Source organism: Parasteatoda tepidariorum, chromosome 6 (assembly GCF_982258835.1).
Source record: "Parasteatoda tepidariorum strain Cologne lab strain chromosome 6, Ptep-v5.0, whole genome shotgun sequence".
Lineage (NCBI taxonomy): Eukaryota > Metazoa > Arthropoda > Arachnida > Araneae > Theridiidae > Parasteatoda > Parasteatoda tepidariorum.
The window spans coordinates 87,919,581-87,941,330 of record NC_141760.1 but is presented as its reverse complement, the minus strand read 5'-3'; the positions used below and the strand labels follow the sequence as shown (position 1 = coordinate 87,941,330).

Sequence of the window (21,750 nt, the reverse complement as noted above, 5' to 3'; positions counted from 1 at the left end):
TCGTGTGATTTTTATACTGACAGTGTTCATAAATAGTGGATAGTTTGTAAACTCAATAAAAGATAGAGATGCACAATTTGCTGTGCTTTGTTTAAGAAATCAGTTTTTATTATTAGTAAATTTTAAAAGTAGTTACAAAGTGTGCCAAAAGATGGCACTGCATACTGAAAAAACTATAAAACAATGTTTTTTTTTCCTGCAATTTAGAATACACTAAATGAAAAATTTCCGTGAGTACCGGCTAGTTTTATTCTCAGTCTGCACCGCTTTACAGCCGCAAGCTATATACAGTTATAGAGATTTTCGCCAACAGTTAGCAGCGCTATCTGTTGGCGAACCTTATAACTAATTTTGAAACTCAGTGGAAATATTTCAGATTATCTGAGCATCGAGTAATAAACCGTACAATTCTATTTCTTGTTCATATTTTTTAAATTTATTTTTTAGACAGCAGGGGTCTGTCCAGACATTTTGTGAAAGGTCCGTTTTTCGTGAAATTGTGAAAAAATTACTCACATTCTTTCAACCAGGGTCCGCTTTTATGAATTTGTGCAAATAGGGTCCGTTATTGCAAAAAATTTTTTTTTTCAAGGAGTTCTTAAATTGTATAGACATACAAGATTATGCTCAACACTGTAAAATTGTAATTAAAAAAATTTAATTTTAAAAAATAAACAACAATTGCTCCTTCTAAATTAGAGATGCAGCATATAAATATTTGGTATTTAGCCTATACTGCTGAACGCAGAATATTAATTTCGGACGAATAATGGAAGAATCATCTGCCGAAGACAAAACTTAATTCGTTTACATCCATCTTTCTTGTTTTCTGCCCTGGAAAGGGTTTATTCGATTAACAAAATAATAATGAAGATAAAAAAATTTGTGAAGGGTCCGATTAAAAGAAAAATCATTTTGTGAAGGGTCCGTTTTTAAGATAAAATATTTTGTGAAGGGTCCGTTTTTAAGTTAAAATATTTTGTGAAGGGTCCCTTTTCATGAAAAGATATTTTGTGAAGGGTCCGTTAACGGACCCAAATTTTTTCTAAACAGACCCCTGGATAGTCAGTATTTTTAGGACAAAAGGCTGTGAGCTTTTTGAAGCGCTGAAAAATTTAAGCTTTACTTTTATGAAAAAGTATAAAAACTAGCGGTAGCTGTTGTTTAATAAGCAACTTAAATAGATTTCGCATATGTTTTACAAGAAGAATGAGTTTTACCAGAAGTTTGATAGGAATATATAATACAGATTTACTTCTATTTTTCATAAATATTAAAATATTTCTTATTTCTCTTATTTAACATAAAATCAAAAGCAAGGCAACTGTATATTAATCTATCACAAAGCACCCTAACAGCCTCATTTGTCTGTCTACTCGACAAGCCCGTCTCAGTGCTCTAATAATATATCCTTCTGTCATGTTAAATGTCACGCACAAATGCAGTGCAGGCGGTACCTCTTTAACATAGTCTACATAAAGTCATAAGCAGTTATGAATATTGCTTTGTTCCGAAGGTGTATTCATGGCCTGGTATAAATGCAAATCCGGGTACTGACATCATTATCCTATCTGCACATTAGGATTTATATATAAAGTGAAATGGGCTTTACTGTGAATATTTAGAAAATCATACAAAAGAGTCATATGGTGCTGACAATTAGATGATTTACATGAAAGTCATTAAGTTATTAAAAACAAAATAAAAGCAATAAGCAAGCATTATTGCAAGTTATTATGATTAAAGCATATTTAGACGATGATTAAAAGATAATTAGGTTCAATTATTGTTAAATATTTGTATTATTATTGATAACAATGCACTGAATTGGGACTCGTAAAATATCTGACATTAAGGAATTCAAATGTTGTATTATATATATTTTGTTTTAACTTTTACATTGTTCTGCTTGCTTTTATGATCAATGTAAAACCAAGTGTATTTTTGGAAATTAATGTATTCCGGAGATTTGCGAATTTTTTTATTATTATTATAAAATACGCAGTTTTTTTTTCCCAAGTAAATATATTTTAACAATTTTAGCCTTATACACGGGAAAAAGAATTCTGGAAAACTACCGTAGTGTATGGTAATGAGATTTACGAAAGAAACATAGTTCTAGTTAAATAAAACCAAAATAATAAAATCATTTAAACCATTTATTCAGTAATTTTTCGTTCGTATAGTTCCGGTTAACCGATATTTGTGGTTTTGAAAATTACAGTTCTTATTACCACATACTTTGTAAAAAAACACAAATCTGAAATTAAATTTTTGCCGAATTAGTAGTTTTTATACCATGATCTGAGGTATCTTGTTAAAATTGTTCAATTTTATCACATGTTACAAAACCATGTTTTATTGTTAATTTCACCAAAATCATTACCAAACTGCTACGGAAAAAATTACTGAGTTTTTTGGTCTTTCCTTTGAGCCACAAGCAAGATAAATTTCACCATATTCTGGTAGTTTTGATAGTACTTTTTTCTGACTCTATTAATAAAATTGCGTAACAATATTATTCAAAAAAGTCAAATTTTATTTCAAATGCCTTGCCATTTATTTGTTATGAATATTTTAAAATGTATACATAAATTAAAGCTTCTTGTTTTATAGTAATGCGTCGTTTGATACGCTTAAAGAAATTTTGCTTAGAAAAATCCCAGAAAAACAGCATAAATTTAAGCGATTTATGTTCCAAAAACATAGAGCACTAATTTGTTTTACGATATACGAGCATTATATAAGATAAAGGTAAAATAAATAAAATATTTCTGAAAATTTTGAAAAAATTTTTTTTAACGAACATTTTTTTAAAATAAATTTTTGAAAAAAGAATAAATTGTAAATGCATAAAAGATAGATGTACCAAAGTGCAAAATTCCAAAACTCGAGAACTTTTGCATGAGTGTATCAAAATATTAAAAGCCATCCAATATGCATTGCATTTTAAAATACTCATAGAAATTGAAAGTTTAAGCAATTGAAATTTTTATTGAAGAGCATTGATTTTTACTTTTTGAATTTCCAATGTAGAAAATATTTTTACAGCCAAATTTTTAAATTGAACCTGAACCTTTAAATTAAACTTAACCTTAACCTTCTGAAGGTAGTACTTCGTTTTTTTTTCTGTATCCATTCAGTTTTTTTCTTGCTATATCTTTCTAAATTTGGACGAAAAAATGAATGACCTTATAGTATGTTTTTAATTTAATTTTCTGCCAAATATTTCCCTGTAAAGAACGTTAAATTTGGTGCTTAACTGTTAAATAGCTGTTATAATATAGAAAAATAGATTTCACGATGCAAGGCTTATATGCAAATCACTAGAGCATACTCTACACTGTAAAAAAAAAATTCTGATCAAATTACGGTAAAAAGTACCGGCACTCAGGGTATCGGTATTTTTACTGTGAAATGTAAAACCCATTTTTTTCATGTGGCGGCCAAAAAAGTAGCGGCCATCACATGTGGCGGAGCAAAAAAGTAGTAATAATTACAGTAAAATCACTGAATTACTCTAATTAAATAAATATTACTGAAAAAATAACGGATCACTGTGATTAAATAAGTATAGCGGAAAAAATTACGGTATAATATTTTACGGTAGTAAAGATTTTTTCGGGATGATACACCCAAAGTTCCTGTTCTTTATGCCGTAACTTGATCTGGAATTTTTTACAGTATACTGGCTTAGCAAGCCATCATTGCATACATGTTTACCCATTGGCAAATTAAGTAACACTCAAACTATAAAACTGCAGATTAAATTTTGAAAAACAGCTTAACTGTAACAAAAAATTTATTATCTTGTTTTGAAAAATTAAGGGCCACTAAAATATTTTGGAATTTCATTTCAAAGTAAAAGTATTTACACAAAATGAAAAAACAAAAGTATGATCAAAACCACCTCCAAGATATGGTAAAATGTAATTTTTTTGGTTCTATCTCTATGGGAACAAAAAACACGATTAATTTTACGGAAGCTCAATTATTATGATTCTTAGTAAAATTAACAATAAAATGTAGTTTTATTAACATGCTGGTTGTAAATGGGATAACATTTGGTCATTTTTTTTACAATTCCTTAAAGCGAGCCAAAACATTCATTCTTAAATTTACTTTTCAGTCATTATTTTTTACTAAATATGTGGTAATAAGAACCGTAGTTTTGCAAAACAGAATTTCCGGTAAATCATATACGGTGCTTTATATATTTTGGTTTTATTAGCCAGAATTATAGTTTTTGTTTAACAGGTATCGTATTTTCTGACAAATAGACTAATTTTTCAGAATTGTTTTTCTCCATGTAGAGATTAGTTGCAAAGTATTCGTTAAATATAAATTAAACAACAACCACAGATAATTTTAAAATCTAAAATTCTTCTAAGCATAAAAATACATCGGTTTTCTTTTTTTTTCTTTTATTATAAATGAGTTTATTTAGGAAATGAGCACAATTCTTCTTTTACTCTTTTTACTCGTTTTAAGAAGCATCAGTTCATAACGAAATATACAGTCAAAATGAATGATGCAAATTTCTGTTTCTAAGTTTTAGAATTGTTCGGGAGAACCATCGTAATTTAGAATTTTTTTTGTATTTTCATTATTTATTTAAATTTAAAGCTTTTATCTTCGACACGCTTCCTAAATTTTCTAATTATCTTCTCAAAAAAACTCAGAACTTTATTTCAGTTCTTAAAATTCATTTCAATTTACTAATTTTAATTGAAGTATCTCAGTATTTGCTCGTTAATTATTTATTAAGCACAGCATTTGTTTTTAAAGATATATCAAGACTAATCTAATTACGTTGTTAAATAATGTTATTTTTATAAAATATTTCCGAATAAATTAAAACAGATTTTAGGAACATTTATTAGCAAGTTTTAGTTTCATAATTATATATGGTTTCATCCATCTTTTACTTAGCAATAGATAGACAGTAGTGTTTTTTATTTTAAATTTATTACAATTTTCTTCAAGTTAGATCCAACTTTGCTTTCGTTTCTTTATCAAACTATGAGAGGTGAGTATCAAACTTAATATAAAAAAAATTATTAGACATTAGGAACAAATAAGACTTAGTGAAAATGTAATTAGATATTGCGAATTTAATTCGATATATTAAAGAATGTTCTGCTTTCAATATTGTTCATCAGATTTTATAGCTTATTTGAAAAAAGTGGTTAGCTCCTTGGCTCCTTTTGAAGCTTGAAACTACTTTGAAATAAGAGTTTTAGAAATAATCTGAAGCCTTAATTTGGATAAATTGTTAATTTTTTGAAAAAAAATCGGGAGTTTGATAATTATTTTCTGAGTTATTAATGAACAAGGGTGACATTTTTTTGAAAACATGATCCTAATACCCAACTGTGCACAGGATATATTTGAATGCATAATTATAAAAATACATAATAAAATGAAACACTTAATGGAGCATAACAAAGCATAATGAAGCATTATAAATTAGTCACTATATGAAATTAGTATATAAATTTTAGTAACTATTCGTTATTTTTGATTATTTTATTAAATAATAGTCGAAAAAATTTTGAATTGTAAGGCATACAACTTTTACATCATTTTAAAGTATGTAATTTTACATGCAACTATGAACTTTGAGGGAAATCGGCTGAATAGTTCCTGAGAAATCAAATTTTGAAAAAGTCGTATATTTAAAATTCGATTTCTCAGAAAATATACAACCGATTTTGCTGAAATTTTGCATTTCGCCACGTAAAATTACACACTTTAAAATGATGTAAAGAACCTTACATTTCAAATTTTTTTTGACCATTATTTAATAAAATATTAAAAAATAATGAATATTTATTAACATTTATATTTTGCGTGGAATCATCTTTGGATTGACGAATTTTATAATTGTAGGCAAAAATATTTCGGTTTCCTTAAAAATTTTTCGAAATATGGCGGAATATGCACAAAATAACATTAAGGGGTCCAAACTTAGGATTGTTTTCCTGACCAAATTACGGGGACCATGTTTCTCAGATTGACTCTATCTCCTATATTTTTGGGGGTCAGAAATCCAATTCCATTGAAAAAAAGGTATGTTTATTCGAATAAAATACGTTTTTGCTCCCAATTTCGTAACTTAAAATATCGCCTGCTTTAATTAATTAGCATATTTGAGGTCTGAAATCAGTATGAATGAGTCCTATAAGGTGATAATCCGATCATTAGATCAAAAGCCATCCAGAGTGGCCAGTTTTTTTTTCTCTCTTGGCTCACTGTACACCCACATTCATCGAGAGCATTTCTGTTTTTTCTTGGCTTAACTAATTATTTTCACTTTCTGATGAAATTTTTGACATTATTTTTGAAAAGGGTTGTAAAGTGTATAAACGGTCACCATATATAAGAACACTCTATACAACTTAATGCAGTAAATAAATTACTTACTTTCTTTATTGGTGTTCCCCAAAAATCATTCTTAAAAATATTGATGAGAGGGGTGTGTGTTCTAATATCTCTATTGTCTCGAATCGCTGCTAGGTCATCAAATACAAGACCACACAGTAACGAATTACTGTAACAAGCTGCTACAACTACCATTAGCAGAAATGGAAAAACTTTTTCTCTCTCCATATCTGAAACAAAAAAAAAGTCATGAGAATACATTTTATTTTTTTGTGTGCAAATGACTGGCCTTATTTAATGAAAATTTAACGAAACGTTATTTTATGAAAAATGGCGAAAAATTTATAATTAAATTAAATAAAAAAAATCACAATTACACGACTTTAGATAAAAAAAAATATACTATTTCACAAAAATATACATTTTCATTAATTTATTTATAATTATAAGATTATATTGAATTGAATAGAAAGTCTGTACGTACAATTATATGCGTGTTTATGAACTCTTAAATCTTAAGAGCGGGGAGAACTAGGCATCGCATTTTTCAACACTTTGCAAACATTCATTTTATGGTGGTTTTTGAACGAACGCTAAATTTCTGAGAGGCGTAGTTAGTACTAAATATTCCGCCAGAAAAACACAAAATTATTGATGGAATGAAACACACGGGCATAGATGGTATTTTGTAAGCATCTTTTGAATAGTGAGTCCCCTTTCAGAATCACATTTTTCAACAGTTTGCAAATATTCATTTTATGGTGGTTTTTGAACGAACACTACATTGCTCAGAGGCATAGTTTGCACTAAATATTCCCCCAGAAACACAAAAAAATTATTGATGAAATGAAAAACGCGGTTACAGATAGAATTTGTAAGCATCTTTTAAATAGTGAGTCACCCTTCTGTCTTTCTAGATATACAGCAATCTTCAGTCTTTCTAATGTTAAAATACAGAATTTGTTACCAAGTTACCAGACCACTAAACATAATCCTTTTTGGAGTGAAATATTAGTTTTAGTAATTATATTAATGAAAACTTATAGGTAATTGATATATACTCTATGGATTTCATTAGATTTTAAGTTTTCAAACTATTCTAAATCTTTTAGATTTTAAACAAACTTCATGAATTTTATTTTTACTACATCACTTTTATTTAATATCATCCGGATTGTATGTATGTAAATAAAAACGTAATGGAAATGATTTCAATGCAAAATTTAAATCCATTACCATTTTGTTTGTTCTTAATCGGATAAATATTTTGCCTACTTATAAAAGCGGGTGAAAAAGTGAATAAAAGATTTTAAATTAGCTTTTTATATTCTTTTTTTTTTGCCTCTTGAAACAGCTTTAATGCCTCCTAATGCGCTTCATCATTAAAGAAAGAATGAGAAAATATTTAAATGATTTTTAGAAAGAATAAATAATAGTTTTTTTAAAACTTTTAGTTGTTCTTTTTACCTCTGAGAATTTCCATTTTAATAAGATTTAAAGATTTAAAATATTGTTGCTAAGCTCCAGAGAATGTTTTTCTGATTAGTATATAAGTTTTTTTTTTAAAAAAAAATTTTTTGATTATTTTTTAATCATTGAAGCTGGATGTAATTTGATTCAAAATATTTCGATTTAGAAATTGCTAAAAAATAAAGGTATATTTAATATAATTTCTTTTAAAGTAACTAAATTTTTCTGTTAAATTCGTAAGAACAATTTTCGATTAAAATTTATAAAATTGAAAGTAATTCTAAAATTTTGGTTGCTTAATGATTACATTTAAATTGTTTGCATTAAACCACAAAATGCTTAAATGAGCTTTCGCTACCTTGTTCACATTATGTGAAAGTTTCCTTATATACACCTTTTTCTTTCAGAAAAACATATAAAGAAACTGTTTTGTTATGCAAGAAAGCAACCAGGGGGTTGAAATCTAGAAGATAGTTTTCGATTCATTTAAATTATTTTGGCAAATTATCAATACAGAAGAAAAAACTCAAAATTCAACTGTGGTCAATAAATGCTGGCTGAAAAACAAAAGATAAAATCGTTGTCTAACTTAAAAATTCTTTAGAATATTATTTAGATTCTTTAGAATAAGATGATATAAATTTTTTTTAGAGTACTGATGAATATTTAGCAAAATTTCTCTGGTTCCGTACATTAATAATATGCTTTAAACTTGCAAATTTAAAATTTCGAAATAACTCAATGAAAGAAATATATTTTTATTATATAGACAAGCAGTTGCTTTGTTTCCGTCAACCCATTCTAAATTGTTTGCGTTCTTCAAATATTGCCATGATTTTACAACCATACTTTTTACTGCTCTTTGGGGATGGAATTATCCATAACAACGAACAATCTATTTAAGTTCATAATCTATGCTGCTTAGCCAACATGGACTTTTTCAAAACTTCTGTAAAGGAAAATGGTTTATTATTTCTGAAGAATAAATTAAAATTTTAAACCAATACCTACTAATCTTAAATCGTACTTTTTAGACAAGTGATTGCTATTGCTCACATATTTTTTAATCGTTTGCGTTTTTTAAAGCATTGTCATTGTTTTCTCAACTATGAATTTGATTGTACTACAACCATAAACAATTGTTTTAAGTTACTTATCAATATTGATTAAATAATGTTAATTTTCTTCATTACTTCTATAAGGGAAAATAATTCATTGTTAATGATTAACAATAAAAATTTTAAATATTTTTTTTTCAATATTGGCCATAAGACTTCATAAGTAGCAAAGGGCAACACATTTATTATTTTTTTTATCTGTTTTGTCACCTGAAAAACATATGTTTTACTACTTTAAGCGAATTTTAAACCTAAAATCAACTTTGTTACTCTCATATAGAAGCTTTTTAAATATCACATGAACGAAATGGAAGCGCATATGGGGTATCTCGTAAAAACGAATTTCAATAGTTTTTTTTAAAATCATAAATAAAATTTAAATTTAAGAATTTTTTTTTACCATAAGACTACTTTTTTAAGAAACTTTTTTCTATTCTGTCAAATGACTCTGCATATTCTGACAAATAATTGGAATTGGGTGCTTGCACTTCAAGAAGAGGAGATCACAAATACCCACACATGGGATCAAGACGTCAGTCAGAAGATCATGATGTCAAGACTATCACTACGCGTCAGGCCTGTTGATACTTTAAATGGTGTATTAAAGTTGAGCTAAGTCTGTCTCCACATATGTTAGAATGTTAATTAAGGCAAAGTTAAATACTGCGCCTTAACACACATCAAATTTCTTGAAATATAATTATATCGCGTTTTCATCTTTTACTTTATTGTTTCTTTATCGCGTTTTCATCCTTTTCTTTATTGTTTCTTTATGTATTTTATTGTAACCGTGTTATATTTTTGTTTTGTATACCTGGCAACTTCGATGCATAATTAGATTGTTCATGTTCGGCATGGCTTCATGTCTGTCTTTTTGGTAAGTAAAAATATGCAGTAAAATAATTGAAATCCGCTTGAAAGAATATAGAATGTGTCACTTAAGAGAATAGACACTTGATGGGCTTGGCATTCTCGAAATAGAATGGAAAGAACATTTGCTAGCATAAACATATGCCATATTTCAACAAACAATCAGGATTGAGACAACCATACACGTCATTTCTTTAAATTAATAAAATAAGGCATGAAAATATTTAAAAAGGATCGTTCTATAGCTATCTTTTTAAAATTGTGAAAGTTAAATTAAAAATATTTTTCGTTAAACCAGGAGTGCAGAATCCATTAGATCAAAAATACCTTTAGCTTATTACACAACAAATTAAATGCTGTGTAAGATTAAGCACTTCATTTATGTCTTATTTTAAAAATTGATTTTCATTTTTTTTGTTTATATAATGTAAGAGTAGTAAATTGTTTCTTTTACGTATAAAAAAAAACTGCTTGCTGAAACTTTTGTTTGAGGACATTTCTTTTTTTTCATTTTTGTTAAAAATAGCCTACTTAGAAGCATGAAATATAACGAGGCTTTTCTTCTTATCAATTCCAACAATATCGTCTGCTCGTTCGTTTCTTATAGTCCTTCATTTCTGACAGACGATTGTTTTGTCTTTCGCTTCGATTGCCAACAAATAAACGGAAAATATTTCAGAAAAAAGAACAGAAGATAATAATACTCGAAGATAAAGATACCGCCTCAGTCTAAATTTTCTTGATGCTCTTTCATATATTACATTTATTTATTTCTTATTTTTGTTCTCTTTTTTTTTTAAAAAAAAAGCGGAAAATCGATTTCTTAAGAATGTTGTGTTAACAGACGGCACAAATTTGTTTCCTTTTTTCTTGGATGATAGCCTTCAGTTTTGTTCACTTAAATGTCTTATCGTTTTGGCACACATGACAGATCGCTCTGTTCTTATTGATTGAATACTGCTCGGTATCAATTTCTTAGTTATTTGAGAAGTATTAGTATTGCCAGATCGTTTCTTATAGTTTGCTTTCGTAAAAGGTCGTTATTTTTTCATAAGTATGTATAGTCAACGTTTGCTAAAACAAAAAAGATGTTACATGAAGAAATTTACGAATAATAACTAAGAAAACTTAATATATTACTTTTTAAAGCAGTTGTCCTGTAATGTTAAAATATACAGAAAATTTCATTCAAACTAATAAAATTTTTTAAGAATTGCAGATTATTGCTGCTAAATAAGTAAGCACCAAAAGGTTTAACATGACGAAAAAGGGAAAAAAACAAATAAAGTATTTTGAAATGAAAAAAATAGCACAATATTCTTAGAAAAGGATACATAGAGAAGATATTTTTTTCAAAATTTCTTATTTTTTTTTTAAATTTGAGGGCAATTTTACCGTTTTCAAATTTTTTTTAGCAGGCTTTAAAAATAACGTAGTTGAAGAAATTTAATCAGTTCTAATAATTTTTGTAAAAGTAAGCCTTGGTATTATTTATACTTTTAAAAAATTGAGATGGTGACAGCTATGCGAATTTGATACATCCGAACAAACAGCTTGTAATTTTTTAAAAAAAAGTTTTAAACTGGTGAAATTTATAAAAAATTAGGGTAAGTATAAATTTACAAAATTGATCTTTTTTACCAAAGGATGTGCTAAACAAAAGATCAGCAGGATGCATTTTTTAAAGGGTCAATTAAGATAATGTATTTCTTAAAGGGTCAATCATCCTTTACTAATTTAATACACAACAACATTTACCTATTTAAATTTAGACTTTTTAACCCTGTAGTTTTCTATAATATTTGTCAATTATAAAGTGAAAAAATAAACTGAAAAAATTGCTTTAATGCCACGAAATGAAATTTTTTGATAACAAGAGTATCAAAGATAAAGATTTTGCTTTAAGAAAAATAAATTATCTAAAAATATTTTAAAATAAATACAATGTAATTAAAATGCATTAGTTTAAAGATAATCAACATTCATTTAAGTTATTTTAAAATTTAATTTTATAATGAAATTAATCAACTCAAAATTATAAAATAACCTGCGCTTGAAATCTATTAAACCTGCAGCATTTTCAAAATAAAAAGAAATTCTCATCCCTCTGACAAAATTTTCTATAATTAAGAAATTAATTAAATATCCAGTTAGAAGATCTGTCGAGCTCTTCCGCTAAATAATTTACTGAAAAGTTGTAACTAAAAAGTACACGTCAGCAAAAATAAAAGAAAAACAGAAATTTTCGTTGTACTGTGTGTCTTTTTTCTTCCTGGAGGTTAAAAACTGATAAATATAGTTTATAAACTTGTTGATTAGTTGAAAAGTTTAGCTTCAGGATTTAATTAATTAATTTTATTTTAGAAGAATCCAGACAAGTGATCATGGGCAGATTAAAAGAAAACTCTTTATATTGATTATAATTAAAAATGACCTAAGATGTGAACTTGAATTTTTTGGATTTTAATTTTTTTTTGAAAATGAGTGATTTTTGAATAATGATTAAAAGTAAGTGAATTTTTCTAACATTAATTCATAATTTACAGTCTTTTTAATAACATTTCTAGAGAAGATTTAAGCTAATTGAGAAAATATTGCAAAGGGAGTTATTGTTGTTTGAAAATGTTAATTACATACGAAATAATAATAAAAGTAGAATAAACAACATATAAATATGGTATTGTAATATAGGTGAAAGTTATGAGTGTAATATTGGAAATGTAATAATGTAATGTTGTAAAGAAATAAATGCAATATTATAGAATAAGTAAATATTTTAGTTGGAAAAAATAAAATATTGTAAATGAAGCTAATGCAATGTTGTAAATGAACTAGTATTTAACTAATATCAACTAATTAATATTTCTTGCCTTTCCCGGTGACTTTACGTTTATAAAAGATTTAACTTTTTGAGTAAACTGGTCCCCCATTTCCGTGAAATATCCTCAGTGGTAGACGGATAAGAGGTTAAAGTCCCCCTGCCATCAGGTTAACCGTGGGAGGTTTTCGTAGTTTCCCCCTTCGTATTAAGCAAATGCCGGTTAGCTCCAACAAAAAAAGTCCTTCACGAAAGCAAATTTCTCCCAATACGTGGGTCAGGAGTTCCCTTGTCTTTTGAATTGGGTTCAAAATGACAAGGCTACAGAGTTGAACATTAGTAGTCGTAAACCCAAAAATTGGGTCAGCTGTTCAACGACGGTTATAAAATAAAAACCACCTACTAAATCCTTTTGAGTTTTTTTAAGCATTAAATAACGTTCTTTTACAGGTATCTACAAACTATACTAAAGATTTTTTGAGAATATGAAATTTAGATTGATAGAAAATTGCTTATTTTCTAAGATTGAACGGTGAGGGTAGGTATAATTTTTCATTATTTGTACTAAAAATTCCTTCACTTATTATTTTTTAATTTTCAAGTAAATAAACTTAATAAAGCCTTGTTGAATAAAATTTTGTAAAATGAGAATTCCAAGCAGTAGACAAACTTAGAAATAACGATTAGAATAATAAATTTGGATATAATTTAAATGTCAGCAATTAAAAAGCAGTATATTAAGCAAAATAAACAACTTGTTTAGCAAGTGAACTGATTGTTTGTGCCATTATTTAATGGTAATAGAAATACTTGGTTTTAATTTACATTTTTGCAGAAACAAGATTCTCGTTCTAAAGATTTAATAATCAAATAAACGCAGCAGAAATACAAATCCTTAGAAATTACATCGTATTTTCAGCAAGAGAAAAATTGTATGATAAAGCAAAAGTGCATAAAGAAAAATGATAAGTTATTAACGAAATATAAAAGCATAATAAAAAGAAAGATTTTTTATAACGCGAACATGATTTTCCGAAGCATAAAGGAACTAATCCGATAAGTAAAATTTTTTACGCTTTTCTTATTTTTCATTTTAATAATAAAACGAATATACTGCAAAGGGAAAAAACACATTATCACAACCTTTTAAAATGGATTTATAAAGAAAATCTGTTATCTGAACATTAAACAATGTAATCTACTAGAACACTTTAGTTAAGTCCATTATTGGTGCATTATTATATTTATTATTATAATCTATTACGCGTAACAAGATTCAAGTTATTACGTTTATGTTATTTTTGGTATAGCAATCACCGGGGACTGGTCTATTAAATATGTTTGCTCAATTTTTCATTTCATATTTTTGTATTTGTCTATAATTAGTGTCAATTTGTGAAATTTTTTTTCTCCACGAAACAATAAAATGTCGAAGTTCTAACGTTTTATTGTTTTTTTTTTTTTTAATTTGAGAAAATGTCATCGTTTTAATCTGTTTTTGCATGACTCAAACTTTCCCAAACTTATGACTTTTATGTACCTTTTCTAAATTTTTCGTATAGCTGTGTACCACTAATAAAAAAAATGAATGCATTTTTTACTATTAAAAAATTGCAAAAAAATCACAACTGGTTGTTCACACCACTAATTATATTATATTAACTGTTAACTCTGCAAAAAATAGTCAATAGAAAAATACGTAATCATAAATTTTCATGGCTAGCTTTGTTTTTAAATAAAATGTTTTGAAACTTTCGTTTGTTGCAAGATATTTCGCATAAGAACGCGTACCCCCACTAAACTGTTCCCGTACCCCTGGGGGTACGCGTACCACACTTTGGGAAACACTGGGTTAAGCTGTCAAATCCAACCATATATCCGTTCAAGTTGAATCACACTAGCATACTATTAATTTTCAAATGTGCAATAATCTGGTTCATCAGCACCATATTAAAAGATTTCAACAAATTTGAACCACTTTACTGTTCAACACGCTCTAAGTTGATTAATTTTTTAAAATTTCCAATGAGCTGCACAAGTGCGCACACATGAGCAGACCTAGTGCGTTCTTCAGAAGTGGTATCCACTCCTTCAGGACCACCATAATGGGTGAGATACCGTTGGCCATGTTAATTTGGACGTCTAGTTTCAGCCACACTAGATGGCAGCACCTTATTTGGATGCTAAAGTGCACTAGGAATTTTAATTTTGCCGGAAATGCCAAGAACCAATAAGGCACTCCAGGGATTTTTTACATGCCGCATAATCATACGACATGACCGCTGCGGATTTTCTGCATCCTGAAAATCCGGTGTCTGGGCCGGGGATCGAACCCGCAGACTGGGGCTCAGAAGGCTGACGACAAACCAACTGCGCCACCAGATTAGATTAATGCATAAAAATGCTAAACCGTCCAAAAATAATAAAAAAAAACCTCAATATACGAATCCAATTATAATAAAATACATCTTACAATATTTATAAATCAATATTATCATTTTTCCACATCAAATCGAATGATGGACAAAGGTGCTGGACATCATCCAAATACCTGAAAGGTAACCGATGTCGGATGGAAATCGACCATATCGTTGTTTCCCATCTGTAAATGCAAAAGCTCCATAGAAATCAATTTCTCACCGAAGCCGATCTTTCCCACTTCTCGTGGGAGATAATTAAGATTATTTCGATGCCTATGCAAGGGTGGGTCTCAAGTTTTATGATACCCTGCCCCCCTCCCGATATTCGGAGCACGCCTCTGGTCAAGCCAAAAAGGGTGGGACATTAGATCCAGATCTGTCGTTTATCACTATGGAGAGTAATACTATCATCACCAGGCAATGATTCCATATTCGTTATCATCACCCCTTCCATTTTATCGTTTGGCAGAGATCTATCTATAAAGAATTTTTTTTCGGATAAAGAAAAAACGATAGATTAGCTTTTGTTTACCAACCATTTACGTTCGAAAGATGTCGATGGGTCAACCTATTACAAAAGTGCTTTTTGAATTATTTTTTTTGAAATGAACAATAATTTATAACAAAATAACCGAATTTTTAATGTATTGAAACTTAAGACTATTTTCTGATTCTAAGAATTTGTTTATCAAAGTTAGTAATTTAAAACATATTATTTAGTGTTGAAGTTAGTAACAAAAATTTTGCATGAACCTTGAAAAATATCAACCTGGTTTCTTAAACTTACTAATTTTTTCCTAGAGATAATAAGTTCTTACTAATTATTTAATTAATTTTACCCCATTCAAAATTCAGGCAAAAATGTCTATATTTTCTATTTGTATCCCTATTATACGTAAGATTTTAAACTAATGTTTTATTCATAATTTATTTTTCAATTAACTGGATATATCTAATGGAATTTTACAAACATGCAAATGCCATGGTATAACTAATTTATTTTTCTTACGGATATTTCTTCTTCTAGTTCCATAATAAATACAGAACATGAATGTTAATTATGTAACATTAGCCGAAAAAATAACTAAAAATACGTATTTTTTAATATAAAGTTTAAGAAACTACGTACATTAAGATTATTTAAATTTTTTTTTATAAATTTAAACATTATTGGCTTCCAGAGAACAACTTTTTTCCATTATCAAAAATGAAAAATATTTCTTTTTCCTCCACTGTAACAAATTAAAATCAATATTTTGAATATGACTATCCTCTTTTTCATTATCGACAAATTTTCTTAATTTTCTTTTCTTTTGTCCCTTAGGACTACATTAATGCTAATTTAATGGCATTACACTTTCTCGTGAGGAAATTTTTTTATGGTAATTTCAACTATGACAAGATAGAAATTAAAAGAAGGTAAAATTCCTTTCCTTTTAAGTTTCAGAATTATGGTTTTTCCGGTTGTAATGGGAGAAGTAATCCAATTCTCCTGGATGTATTAAATTGTCACGAATTTTTGAAGAAATATTAATATAGTTACACTTTTTGCCAAACGAAACCTTTCTTTAAGTTTAACAAATTAATAGTTTTTCTTCGCTTTAGTTCTATGCATTGGCTCACATTGGTTTATAAAAAATTTACCTTCTAAAATTTTTACGTTAGTTTAGATAAATCAGAAAAGTACTAAGTGTGATAATAATTAAAGAGATAATTGAATAAAAAAGGTACGTTAAGGAAAATTCTACTATGATTCACTTAAAAGTTTGATTTAAATTCTTATGCTTTTATAAAGCGACACTACAGTGGAATAGTTATACGTAATATTATTATATTTTGAGTAATTTTAGATCCTTTTTCTTCCATTTGATACTAACTACAAAGAACAACCACAAAACCAATTAGCAACCTAACTGCGCTTGTATAAATTAAATTCGTATTTTAATTTTATTCGGTATGAAAATAAATTTAAAAAAAATATACATTTTAAAAAGTTGAAAACAATAAATCACATTGTAAGATTAAAATTTAACTTTGCTTCTTTAAAACTCGCAATCTTTAAAAACTTTAAGAAATAATTACTAAAAAACGATAAAATCATTTTTTAACGAGTAGTTACGCTTATTAGCGAAGAGGGGCGCTGTATACGTTAAGGCAGGAAGCGTTGCCTTTTCCTCGTTCTTAAAAAAGAGAGATGAACAAAAAAACGCTTCAAATTTTTGCATGATCTAGCATTAGATTGGAAAATTATATACATCTTATTATTGTATCTATTTCACAGAAAAGTATTAAAAACAACCACTTTAACCCATTTTGACCAAGCGTGACATGCATGCTGTATCCGCACGGTTTTGTAGCGCCATCTAGGGAAACATGTAACACAGAGCGAGAGTGTGTGGAAAGAGAGCCGTAAAGAGCTACAAAAAAAGATCTCTTCCAAATATTAATAAATAAATATTATGCAAATTCACAGTCCACTTCTTTCCACTTATTGAGAGTGTACATATTTACCTGAGCGTCGACACATGTTACGTGAATTATGTGATTTTTATGAGAATTCTTCTTATCTGAAACAGGACTGTTTTCATAGCAAGCAAATGTTTTTTATTCTTTTCAAAATTGAAGTGATAGCTAACAGAAGAAAATAAATCACCTTTTTAATCGAAACTTTTTCGTATCACGGCTTATTAAGAACTCAGGCTTTAATGGGTTAATACTAGAGCATATTAAAGAGACGTCACATGTTTGCGTGGCTCGGAAATGGAAAAGTTTTTGGTCCTTACAGATGCAGCACCCCACTGCGTTAGTTGGTTTAATTATGAATTCATTTATTATCGCTTGACAATTGGTTGAATTATGAATTCATTTATTATTGTTTTCTGTTATTATTTGACTAAATTTATGAAACGCTATTTAATTGTTTGGCTATTTGCTTTATTTTAATTCGATAAAATGCTTATGTGGTCTCTTGTGTTTGCAAATTACGAACAAACTAAAATAAACCTACTAATGCAAATTACGATTTTAATTTAATATTTTAAGTTCTCTGTTATTCCTGTTCTTAATTTTTTATGTTGAATATTATACAATTTTATATGTTATACTTGCGCCATTTTTGATAAGGTAGTTAGATACGTATGGCAAATGTTTTTTATAGTTATAAGAAGGCTTTATAACAAATTTTATTTATAGATTTTTCTATTATCTATTTAGAGCAGTGTTTCCCAAAGTGTGGTACGCTTACCCCCAGAGGTATGGGAACAGTTAAGCTGGGGTACGCATTCCTATGCGAAATATCTTGCAACAAACGAAAATTTCAAAATTTTTTATTTAAAAACAAAGCTAGTCATGAAAATTTACGATTACGTATTTTTCTATTAGCTATTTTTTGCAGAGTTAACTGTTAATAATTAGTGGTGTCAACAACCAGTTGTGATTTTTAACCTTCGTGAAATTTTTTTATAGTAAAAAGTACATTCATTTTTCATTGGTGGTACACAGAAAATTTAGAAAGGGTACACAAAAGTCATAAGTTTGGGAAACACTGATTTAGAGTAAGAAATACATTACATAATTGAATTTACTAAAAAGGAAATTTACAAGATTATTTAAAAATATTAAAGAAACACTTAAATATTTAGCTTTACAGCACAGCTTTAACTAAACATTTTTTTAAAGTTTCTAACAAAACTAGAGCAAAAATAATTTTTGGAAAAAAGATTCGAGATCTGAAATTTTAAATTAGTAATATTGAAAAGTGTTTAAAAAAACATATGTAGTTCCCCATGATAGTAATATTTTAGGTATTTTAATAAGTTTCAAGAAAAATGACAAAAAGCTGCTTATTAGTATTTTCAAAAATCTGAAATGCTAATTATTTATGTTACGTAAAGAATTGCACTAATCTGCTTAGAGCTCTGTTAAAATAAATGAATAAATAAAACTTAATACCATTTTAACGCAAATAAAAAAAAACTTATTTGTAACATTATTGACAAATGTTATAACTGAGAAATTGTTCTTTTTAATTATTTAAGAGTAAAATAAAATCTCATCTCAAGGGATCTAGTTATTTGGTGCTTAAAATTTAGTTTAAAACTTTATTTTTTGTCTAGAAACGAGTCTGTTTTGTCATATCTAAATATAAAAAAATGATTAAAATAATGAATATGATGTTAATTTAAAATATGTGATTATAGAATTTTGTGATGAAGAATGACGCAGTGAAGTTGATAATTTACAGATACGTAATTATCCTTTCTTTTTCTTTTAACAAATGTAAACTTGCATAAAAGATTCACCTCACATTTAAAAACTAGGAATAAAAAATTTCTGATTCTAAAATTTCATGATTTATATTACAAATTTGACAACCATAAATTTATATTACAAATCCGACAACTGCAACTGCAAATCAGATGAAGAAATTACAAATTCGAATTCATGCAACAAATTATTAATAATTAATTTATTTTTACAACTGTAATTAATTCTGAAAAATTGAAATTTTTAGAAAAAAATTGAAATCTTTATTATAGATAATGGAAACCAGTTAACTGTGTAAGATGTAATGGAAATCAGTTTACTCTAAAATATGAAGTGAGTATGATAGCAGACAAAAATGTTGATGGACTAGGGTTCGATCCCCAACAGGCACAAAAAAGAACCATTATTTATAGTGTGATTTACATGAACAGCGTGAACAAATATATGAACAGCGTGATCACAAAAGTGTATTAAACTATATCAAAGGATATAGTTTCATACACTTTTGTATTATACAAAGGATACAAAGTACAAAGTAGAGGATGTACTTAATTAGTACATTTTGTACAAAGGATATACTTAATACACTTTTTGATACGCACTTCAATACAGAATTGGTTATTTAGCGTTTGCTATCACATGAATTACATGTATGAGTCTTAAGCGTTTGGAGCTTCATAAGGATTTTTCCAGAATGTTCTAAATTTTTTTTAAGTTATATTTTTTTCTATCGTTGGCAAATAATGTTAGTTTATGGAAACTTAATGTGATATAAAATGTGAAGTGAGTATGGTCATATGGCGATGATGGACCATGGTTTAAGTCTCATTATTAAAGAAAGAAACACTAATAATTTATAAAAAAAATGAACTATTAATGAATTACCAAAGAAGAATATTGTTCATTTCTATGCTAAAATTTTTTTCACAATATTTTTGTTTTTTCTCTCAAAATTTGTTTGCTGTCGGAAGGATTACATGTTTGAGTCATAGTTTGAAGCTTTTCTGGGATTTTTCTAGAATGTTCCTGATATATTTTTTTAATTATGCTGTTTCTATCGTTTGAAAATAATGTTAGTTGTTAGAAACTAATTTACTGTGATATAAAATATAAAGTGATTATGATAGCATACTAAAGTGTTGATGAACCGTGGTTCGATTCTCTTCACTAAAAAATAGAAAAAAACATTACTCATTAGCAGTGTGTTTTACAGACAATCTAAGATCACAAGAGTGAGACTGAGAGCTAATAATCAACGAAGGATATAATTAATTTTTAAATTAACACTTTTGCTTAAATCTCTTTGCTTCTGCTCGCTAGGTAGGTACATCATCGCATTAGAGCTCCACAATGGGTTATTAGCGACGGTCTGGGAAACATCCCTGAGGAGGATTCGAAGACATACCTTCACAATATTGATCCTCTGCAGAGGGGATGGCTCCCTCGCTTTGGTAGCCCGACGATCTGCACGCGAAGTCGAGCACTTTACGGTAGAACAGTTTAACGAGGATCAATACCACACACTCTCAGTCCCAACGCAGATTGATCAAAGTGGGCAATGTGGGAACCGTGTCTTTACGATCAATTCACTGTAGGACCTTTCGCTCGCTAATAGATACGTTAGTCGCCTGATGAATTACATGTTTGAGTCATTTGCGTTGGAAATGTGTCTGGGAATTTTATAGAATGTTATACAGTTTCATCGTAGGAAATTAACGTTTCAGAAACGTGAAATAAAAGTTTGAGAAATGGTTACACCATTCATTGGATTTTTTTCAAAATTATTTGTAGCCCACAAATACATCTGTTAGATATTACTGAAAAGTATATGTAATTTCGAGAAATAAGTTCATGTCTGTTGCACCGTGTTAAATAGTGACATTTAATTAAGGACCCAAAATGTTAACTAATATTTTATAAGATAGTCAGCATATATTCGTAATGGATATACTATTCAGTTTCTCCAAATGACTTTTAATTTATTTAAACTTCGAGTAAAAATCAATGTCCATTTGCGGTAATGACATCAGAAAAGTTGAAATAGAAACAACCTCACTACTTCATTCGAAATCACTAAATTCTAAATTAACAAGAGTTCAAAATGTGCCATTTATCAAAAATCCAATAAATCGATGTGTCATAAACAAATTCCATTAGGCAAATCTTTGGCGCCAATTTTTTCGCCAAGCCCAATAAATTTTTTCTTCTTCAAAATAAAATCTTTATCTCGTTACCATTTCCCCAATGTCAGTTCATTCGGCATTTTTAGGGTCATTAAATCATTTTTAAAAGCCAAAATCTCAAAATGAGTGTTCCAAAAAGACCTACATATGCTTTTGCGAGTAAGCCATTAAAACGACCTATTCGATACTTGTCGGCATATGCGTGAGGCAGATTTAGATTT

The 21,750-nt window shown here is 28.2% G+C and overlaps 1 protein-coding gene across 3 annotated transcripts in view; it reads right to left on the bottom strand.

Annotated features, from left to right (window-relative positions):
- LOC107450353 (protein O-mannosyl-transferase Tmtc3) overlaps window positions 1-21,750 on the bottom strand; it is a 141,167-nt gene that overhangs the window by 65,919 nt on the left and 53,498 nt on the right. For all 3 annotated transcript variants that reach the window (XM_043040419.3, XM_087166148.1, XM_071178412.2), the window contains exon 2: window positions 6,427-6,614. In XM_043040419.3, the coding sequence (XP_042896353.2) occupies window positions 6,427-6,612 (186 nt within the window). In that variant the 5' untranslated portion in view covers window positions 6,613-6,614. The remainder of the gene's footprint in view (window positions 1-6,426; window positions 6,615-21,750) is intronic.